General features: G+C 36.8%; 1 protein-coding gene across 2 annotated transcripts in view; it reads left to right on the forward strand.

The window, feature by feature from the left end:
- The window catches only part of CAMKMT (calmodulin-lysine N-methyltransferase), a 248,813-nt gene that overhangs the window by 199,316 nt on the left and 39,497 nt on the right, over positions 1-10,000 (forward strand). For both annotated transcript variants that reach the window (XM_017744880.1, XM_017744881.1), the window contains exons 9-10: positions 3,452-3,515; positions 9,307-9,438. In XM_017744880.1, the coding sequence (XP_017600369.1) occupies positions 3,452-3,515; positions 9,307-9,438 (196 nt within the window). The remainder of the gene's footprint in view (positions 1-3,451; positions 3,516-9,306; positions 9,439-10,000) is intronic.

The following is a 10,000-nucleotide window of genomic DNA, read 5'->3' on the forward strand; positions in this document are numbered from 1 at the left end:
GGAATGCAGTAAGACCTCTGTCCTTCCATTTAAACTTACTATTCATTTTAGGCCTGACTTCTGGCACACACTTTCAAGTGCATTGGAACCTGACAACATGGAAGAGTTTTTTTAGTTTATGTCACCCATGTAGTTGAAAGTGAACAAAAAAACAAATGACTCGATACATTAGACACTACATATGAATGTAATAATATCTGAAGTACACCTGTAAACTCAAGTCTTTTACCAATGGTGGAGCATGCAGAAAAAAAAAGTTTACCTCGTAGCCTATAAAATATGTCCCTTGTTGCGAGGCAGAAGATGAAAGGATATTAGCATGAAGCAAAATAAGAATCTACTTGGGTTTTTAAATTTGTTTCCTTGTGGCTTACTGTTACTTCTCTGCAGTTTTGGTATAAACTTTCATTTTGGCTTTAATGGTAATTTAAAATTTTAATAAAAGAGCAAGAGAGTAGAGGTAGCCATGTTGCCTCCCTGTTCATCCACATTTCACAGGTTAAGAGCATTGCCTAAACAAAGGCCAAATCATCAGCCGTGTTCTCACCTTTTGACTGCTGTGATTTGAAACTTCCTTGCTGACCCAAGAAAACCTTGCTATTCCTGTCCTGAGCTACATAAATATGAGATATTACCACTAAAGTAATGGCAAGCTTAAGCCAAATTTGAATTATGTGTGAGAGAACTGAGTGTGAATGGTTTGCAACTTTACATTATTTAATTTTACTGAGCTGTTCACAGAATCACAGAATTGTTATGGTTGGAAGGGACCTCTGGAGGTCATCCAGTCCAACCTGTCTGCCAAGGCAGGGTCACCCAGAGTAGGTGACATAGGAACTCACATGTTCTTCACATGTGAGGGACATTTTCAGTATGCTGTGGTAATATTTAGTCATACAATTCTACCAGTAAGAAAAACTGTGTGACTAAATCCCCTTGCGTGGGCCAAATCCTATGCTGTTCCTGTCTGCAGCACAGATTATCTAATGACTTCTTCAGGATTTTCCTCATTTAAGGCATTCCCCGACTCAGAGGGAGGATAGAGATGTTCCCTGGAGTCATTGCATTGCATTATATTAGCTTTGCTACCAGTCTTTTCTGCTCCTTCAGAGGACGTGGCTCACAGAGCAACAGTTTGGAAATCCCAGTATCAGAAACTATTTTCAGTTGGAGTAGGTCATGTTGCCAGGGACAGGCCTCTTGGAGGGCAGGACAACTTGGGGCAACTGTCTCAGGTTATCTGGGTTTCCTAAGCTGAGAGGGCTAAGAGTCTACTGTCCATGCCACCAAAATATCAGTTGGGGTTGGACAGAAAAAGTATTATTGAAATTGTCTAATCTAGCAGGTCATGTAACCATTTTAAGTTCTCAGACACTCAGTTTTTGGTAAACAAAGGTTTGTAGTTCTCATTGTAAAGGAACAAGATCAGTAGCAGCAGTTGTGCCCCTATCTCATTAAAAAAAAAAAGGAGAATGGTATTCAGGTCCATGAAAAGGGGATTTTAACATTGGTAAGCTGCCCCAAGATTGTATTTCCACTACACTGCTTTCAGTAATAAAAATATTATAAATGCTCTTTTCATTCAGAATGTCCTTGTGTTCACACAGGATCCCAGGAAGTCTTAAATGTGTGCATGCTTGCGGTGTTTCATGTTGAAGAAAATTAATTACTTTTTGCTATTCTTTTGGGAGAGGAATCATGTATTCCACTTCTTCTGCAGGTGGCTAAGTTCCCAGTGAAGTAGTGTCTTATGACATCTATCTGTATAGGGATCAACGTGAGGTGAATGTCATTAAAACACCCAAGCGACATCAGAGATAAGAGCTGCTTTTTCAACTAATTGAATTTCAGCACCCATCTTTTCAGTAAAGTTCTTCCAGTAAGATAAATCAAGGCTGAAGGGAAGTCATCATGTCGATTGCTCAAGTTTAAATTTTCTTGTAAGCCAGGCTATCAGGGAAGTTGTTAGCTAGTACTTCATATTCTTGAAGAGAAATTCAGAAGGTCGTACTTCTGTATTAAATGTTCTTCAACACATATGTAGATACCCTTTCTACCATATTTTCTCAACAGTGTGAGGTTCTACCAGTTTTTACTGATGAAATATGGTCACTTGCAAGTTTCATTTTGTTTTGTTCTGTTTTGACTGTTTGTTCCAGAACAGCAAAAATTCACAGCTCTTACATGGCTGCTTGATTCCATGACATATAATATAGTATTCTGCTTGGTAGCTGTGGAGTGTCCTTACTAAATATCCACACATCTTCCATTCTTGATGAAAGGCCTGTGGTTGGCAGACTACTTTTTTCTCTTCAGTGTTTCCATATATTCTTTATGTTCTTGCAGAACTTCAAACCTGGAAAAAGAATTTACCCACATCCCTTCAGAAAAGAACTGTGAGAATAAAAGGAAGAGGAGTATATAAAAAGCCCCTAGAGAATGGACAAAATGCCATGTGGTGTGAAACTTGAACTTGTCACAAGCTGGAAAGCAGTTTTATTACAGAGAAAATGTGGGGGGAAGGAAAAAAAAAGAAGAAAAAAAATCACATTATCTGTGGCCTGCTTGATAGAGTTTCTTATCTGAATCGCCAATATAAATGCATGGTAGTAAGGACTGAAAGGCATCAGTTGCTATCAGATGGTTGTTCACTAACCATTGTAAATGCACTCATCCACAGTAACTACATGTCCACAAATATCTAGTCAAGAGTGATTGGCACCCTGGTTGCCACTATTAGTATATACATTAAGGTACTGAGGGGCATGAAGAATGAATTATCCCCTCAAATCATGAGGTAATCACACCAAAATAGGGCTGAGCGTGTTGGCAACATTGCATGGGAAAATTGACTCTGCTGCTATCCTTGCGGGACCCATGCTGGAGATGAAGGATTGCACTCTTGAGAGATGACAACTCTGTACAATCTGGGCCATTGTATTTGAACAGCATTGGAGAGGAGGAGGTAGGGTCTTGTAAATCTTTATAGGGATAGATAGATATAGAAATATAACAAGTATGTATAACAGGTAAGAATTACTGTGAAGGTAGAAGGAAAAAAAATACCCTTAATAATAACACCTGAAATACAATAGAAAACGTTTTTAAAAACTCCATTCCCCTTGTATATAAAAACATGTAAAATGCTAACTTTTTATGTTGATTCTCATTTCTGGTACAGTATTATTTTAATAGCCAGCATGAAGGACTGGTAAATTTCAGCTATATAAAAAGCTGCTTCATGCTGATAATTTAGTTTTGGTTTAGATTGTATTTGTTTTTATGTATTTTTTAATGTTAAAAGTACCTGAACTGCATAGAAATGTAGAGCACAGTTTCTCTTTTACAGCATTGTGTAAACATATGTAATTAGCCTTGTACTTATCTGCATTAGTATCATTAGAATTGAAAACCCATTTTAATCTGGATTCTGTTCTCTTCTCAATGTCAGCCTGTTTCTGGACCGGTACAGAGCTAGCCTTGTTGATGCAATAAAGAGATTACTCCAACCCAGTGTAAGTATGTTTCTATTTTCTCCTGAACACTGGCTTCAGAATAATTAGTCTGTGCACAATGATTGAGAGAGTAATGGAATGGCAGGATTAATGTCATGTAATACTTTAATACTTATTATGTCCAACTTCAATTGAGTCTTCTAATCTATCAGATTCTTTCCTAATCATAAACTAGGAAACTTCTTATACTTGGCCTTCTGATAAGGAACACAGTGGGTAGTAAAATAAATGAAACCGCTTCAAAGATAGCGTCAGATTATTTTTATCAAAGCGTTTCTCAAGTATTTTCCTTTGATAATAATGTCTTCATATTAAAGTAAAATACGATATTGAAAGTTTTTATGTTGGCTTCTGTCATTTTTAATCCCTTCAATTGTAACCTTTGTCATTGTGTACTTATTTATTATGAAAGAATATCTTTTCCTTTTCATTTATGTTTATATAAATGAACAAATCCCTTATATGTATACTGTGGCTTAAAACATTTTTCCATAAAGTAAGCCCTGTGTTTACGTGTTTTATACCTTAGAAAATAATGAAATTATGCTCTTCATATAATGATTACATGTTCTGTATGAGTGTCACTCAGGAGATATTTTATCAATCTAAATCTATTAGGCTGTTTAAATCAGAGAGCGCTGAAAAAAAGACTGTTATATGGATATATAAAGTATATATATACAATCTTAAATATAAAAAAAAGGAATATATCAAAATAAGAAGAGGAGAAAAACAGTAAGTACTTGCTCTAAGTAGGATTTTGAAACAGGAATTTTATCTTTCGTGTTTAACATCCAGAACTTTCAATAAGGTATACTTTCCATTTCAAAACAAAAGTATTTCATGCTAGCAGTGCATTTCCAAACTTTATTTAAAATTTGTGGTGGACTTTTTGTACAAGAGATTTTCTCTGTAAAAGGAATAGAAGACCCAAACGTGCAAAGGCTTAAGAACCTGAGTCATTTTAGTCGTGTAAGTAATCCCATTCTTTGCTTAGAGTGATCAGGTTTCTATTCTTGGTTCTATCATAGACTTTCCTGAGTGACCTAAGGCAAGTTACTTAAAACTGAATTATTTTAATGAGCTGTGGGGCAAGGCTGCCAGGAAGACAGGAGAAATGTAGCCGCCCTGAGGAAAAGGTTACCCAGGTATTTCTATCAGAGGCAGTAAGGAGAGGTTAAGTAGCTCCAGCTCAGAGTGATGCATTCTGACTTTCACGATGTACCAACAGTTGTCAAAATGCAATCATTTTTGGGACCACAGGTGACCTGTAACACAAAGCAGATCCCAGTTAAAAAAACTACAAGAAGAATTTTTTTTTCAGCCCAGATCAATGTCAGCAACTGGTCCTTCAGGTATTCCCATGGGCCACTCTACTGGCTCCATGAAAGGACACTGGGGAAGAAGTGCATGAGTGGGAGGGGGAGAAGTGTATGAGAGGTGCCCTGGTAACTGTGGAATTGTTAGGCTGACTTTAAGCCAAAACTGGCCTGACTTGGTTTCTCTTTAACTTCTGTCAGCTAATTCAAATTTAGACCATGCCTTCGTATTTCAGGGTATATGAGCTATGCTCCTTTGTGAATGTAGATGGGGTAAAGGGAGATGGCTTTTTGTTGCCTGTCTTCCTAGTCGTGTTTGCCTCTGCACAGTGTGATTAATAGCATCATCTGTGTTAATAGCCACGCACCTACTTGCTGTGCATTTTAGGCCATGGTTCCTACTTCTTAGCTGCAAGGCTAGCTTAAGAAATTCATGCTCCATGCAGGAATTTCTTTTGCAGAGTTTTGGACCCCTGTACAAACTGTATTTTTTAACAAAATGCAGTTGCCTAATCCACTTTATGATTGCTATGTGGATGGATATCCAGTAATGGCATGGCCTTGCAAATTATTGTAATTTATAACTGAGAGGACAATAAAGTGTTGTCTAGGATGGGAGCTGGGAGTACAGACACGTTAAATGATCTCTCTTGTCCAAAAATGACATGTTCAGCAGAGATGCCTTCAAACATATGCCTTCATGGTTTGAAAGACCCAAATAAAATGTGTGCTCATTTCAGATCCCAACAGATGCAGTCACAAGTATGAAATAGTTACCAATTTTCCTCTTCTTGTATAGCTCTAAGGATACCATCAAAGGACACTTTACTAAATGGCACTATACTTTGGCTTTTAAAGGACAAATAAATCAATAGTGAATTTATTTTCCAGTTGCAATAATTAAGAATAGTTTATGGGCATTAGTTTATGCCCAAGCTAAGGCATAAACTTTTTTTATTAAGTTTGCTCTCCTACATTAATTATTTTGTCTCAAATTTAGAACTTATATTTCCTTTTTGGCAGTACTTTGATAAAATTGACACATCTAAATGCAAATTATCTTTCATATGTAACTAGGATACAACTAGTTTAAAAGAGTCTGGGGAAAATAACAACCAACAATACCAGAAGAAAAAGTAGAGTAAACAGAAAATAACAGGTATCCTTGCAAAGCTGTCTTGAAGGAGAGATTCAGAACACATAGTCTATTCCTACTGTTAATTTAAAATTTATCTGTGGTATTTCCTTTTTCAGTAAGGATGTTATTTCTGGCTATTAGAATCTTTATGGCATAGAATTATGTGTTTTGGGTAGCATTTTGGTTTCCTTGAAACAGGACTCTGGTCATTTCAGTCATCTGATTCCCAGTATTGACTCCAGGACAGATGTATTGGCACAGGAAGAAATTCACAGAGATGGAAATGAGCAGCTCACAGAGTTACTGAGGACTGAAATTTCTATCTGAATTTGTTACAGAGGCAAATGTCACCTGTAAACCTATTCAAAGAATTAGGCATAGAAATATTACATCGAACAAATTTATCTTAAATGGCTATATTTTATTAGTCTCAATCTACTTGACTTGATTTACCAACATTTAGTTTTATTTTTTTATATCATTAAAAATTTACTTTTAATTTCAATCTCAGAATAAGGATTTGTTTGTTTGCATATTTCCCTAATTAAGAACAATTTTTTATCAAGGCTTTGATTCTTCTGTGGCCTATCCATTCAAAATCCCAATGAAGTCAATGGGATGCTATTGACCTGTGATTAGTACCAGCAAATAAGACCACATTTAGTAATGATTGATGAGTAAAGTTAGTCACGGTCACATCCAAAATGTGAGTGACTGTCCCATTGTCTTACTGTAGCATTTTAGTGACACTTCAAACTAATACAACTGGCATTTTCCTCTGTGTTTTGTTCACAAGTTTACTGGAAGTATTTTTCCATCTGAGGAAAGACTATTTTGAATTTTAAACATCATCCTTTAAATGTCATCCTAGGAGACACTTTTGAATTAGAATTAAACTTGGAATAGTCCATCAAGAGTAGAATCAGGCCACTGGTCTAATTTATTTATTGTGCAGCAACCAAGGAATGAAAAACATTTTATAATTAGAAATGTGAATGCAGCCCCACAACTGGTTGCAGAATCACAGAGACTGGGCAGATGACAAAGAAGTGCTTTAAACCCAGATTGTGTTAGACCAGAATTGACCACAGTACCTGTCCAGTTTTGAGGAGATTATTGTGGTATTAAACTTTAATCATGATTTCTTGGTTTTTATCAGTGAGTGCAAGATCCACAGGTGTTTTAGATGCGCAGTAATGTCAACAGATGAACAGGTTTTTACACCAGCTAAGGAGCTGGCCAAAAATAACTGTGTAGTGATTTCCCTAAAAGCCATTCCCCTTTCTCAAAGTTATTTCAAGATTTCCTCTCTGGGTTTAAGACATATTTCGTACTGTTTTATTGTATTTCTCTTTCAAATTTAATTGAAAGTAGTCTTCAGAGAACATGAGAAGGAATGACTTCATGGAGTGCTGACTCCAAGTGTGTGAGCTCTGTTCCTCATCAGAGCTGCTGGATCAGTGGCCAGTGTAGGGCGTGTGGCCACCAGCAGTCTCTGTTCACAAGGTTTAATCACACCTGAAGTCCCCATGTGAATTGTGTGATCAGTAAGCCCTGGGTAAGGGACATTTTTCCCATTACAGTGATCATGAAAATGAGGGTCTCCAGAGGAGTCTCATCCTTATTCCAGGAAGGGTTTGTGCAGAGCAACATTCTGGGGAGCGTGAGATGGCAGCAAGAGGAGCAGGATCCTCAGCTGAAGGCTCCCTTTGCTGCCCACTTCTGTCTGATGACATTAAAGCATGCCAAGGATGTGAGGGAACCGATTGTGAATTTCCTGTGTTTAATGTTTTTCATCCTGAGCTGAGCCTATATTCGGACCTAGCATTTACATAAGCAATTCCAGTGCCTTCGGTGGGAGTTACACCCCTTTGCATCTCCTATTTTGCCACAAAATTAAAGCTACAGCTACACAAATGAACAGAAGTTGAGTTGCTTCGGATATTGCCCTAAGACTCCTTTGTGCTTAAATTTCCCATGAGAAAGATGAGGGTAACAGTATTTTCCTATCTCACAGAGCTGTTGTGAGAATGAATACAGTGTTGTGGTGTTAATGGTTGGAATGTTTTAAGTACACATTAGCACCATAGGTACTGACAGAGCATTTTTATTGCTGCCTCACTGTGCATTGTCTCAGTATCCGTGTGCATGTGTGAGACACAGATTTGTTCTCTATTCTCTTCACTAAGTGTCTGTGTCAGCCCTGTAACTTTCCAGCATTCCTTCTGAAATTCTCTGGACTCATCACTCTTTTCCTGTGACTTACAGACTACATTTTCTCAAGCTAAATGTACTTCCACAGCGTCTAATCCTTTACAACTTCTTCAGATCCCTAAAAATATTTTTTGTCTCTTTGCTTGATTACAGCACCTCACAAATTAATCTTAGCTCTCATTAACATAGAAGTTAAATACAGGAACTTACAGGAAACTTTGTGGCTCCCCCCAGTGTGATATGCTCTTGGCTGATATTAACCTTTGCTTACAGCTCTTCAACCACTTTTCATTCCATGTGACAGAACACAGTATTCAGCCAATTAGAATTAATTCTGCAAATAAGACTTCAGGAGATGCTCTATCAAGTAGGTTGGGTTTTGGGCAAGCACTTTGCACAGAGTGTCTAAAATCTATCAGTTCAAGGTACAGTCATTTTTGTTTTCTTAAATACAGAAGGATGAACAAAAAATTAGGTAATGGACCATAATGTATTGCCTGGGCATTATAAATGGCCTTATCATCTTGTGAGAACCAGAATTAGTATTCAGGAACATTAATTCTTGATTTAAATGCAATTTACCAATTTAAGGTCAAATTTAGTTGCACTGCTCAGGTAGTTTAAAATATCTTTGAAAAATTAACAATTGGGTCTGATTTGCCTCCCGTTTTGCCTTGTTTTATACTGTTGTAATTCCACTGACAGTGAATGGGAGGTACTCTTCTATGTGTGAGAGAGAAAAAAGATAATCATTATTTACAGTCTTTGCATGGTCATGAGCTAACAAATGGATTTTTCATTGAGTGTATGTTTTGTATGCTTTTTCTGTGTTTCATTTTGGTAATCCACAGACACCATTATTATATGAAAAAAAGCAGATGTATTGCAGTTGGCAGTTTTCTAAAGAAAATATTTATATGTTACTTTCTAGATTGCATTTGTTTAATCACAGCAATCTTGCATATTTTGAACAAGTATTTGTGTTACCATATTTTAGTATTTTAACAAGAGAACAATTGACTTTTCCAACTCAAGCATATTAAAAGCTTAGTCAGGTGTATGCTATATCTGGTTCCCTTCCAGTTTTAAAAATGTATAAATTCTCTTTTTAATGTTCCAGGGAAAAGCAATGGTATTTGCTCCACTCCGAGGGAATACTTTAAACCAGTTTTGCAATCTAGCTGAAAAAGCTGGTTTCTCTATCCAAAGACATGAAAATTATGATGAACACATTTCGAACTTCCACTCCAAGGTTAGTTTTCTGCTTGTGTTAGATAACACTTTAATCCGCATTGCATTTTGAAGAGATCATGGTCCTTTTGGCAGGTAACCTAAATGTTTGATTAAAGTACTCCTTAGGTGTGCTGTTTCTGAACAGCTATTTTTGTATCTGATTATTTTGTGTGGTAGAGCCATCCTTTATCTCTGCACGTCTAGAAGAGTTTTGCAGAAGCATCTCCTGTTTACCCTTTTCATTCATAGAAATCTAATTTATGAGAGTCTTTTCTTGTTGTTATTAGCTGCCTATAAATATATAGCACACATGCATTTACATTTTAATAAAAAGCCTGCAACTTTTAAATAGGTTATATGCTGAAATGGACTGAAATAAATAGGAGGTGAATGTCTAATTGTATCATATCGTACCGTAAATCCTTATCTCTGGCTGCTTTATGGCTGGGTCAGTTGGCAGCTTCAAACTGCTAAATCTCATACAGAATTTCACAGTTGTGGGGTTATATGTCAGATCGAGGCGCTACAAGATTTAGGTCAAAAGCACTTATCTGAGCGTGATTTCTAAGCTTGCTTACATA

Source organism: Corvus brachyrhynchos, unplaced genomic scaffold, assembly GCF_000691975.1.
Source record: "Corvus brachyrhynchos isolate BGI_N302 unplaced genomic scaffold, ASM69197v1 scaffold258, whole genome shotgun sequence".
In the NCBI taxonomy this organism is placed as follows: domain Eukaryota; kingdom Metazoa; phylum Chordata; class Aves; order Passeriformes; family Corvidae; genus Corvus; species Corvus brachyrhynchos.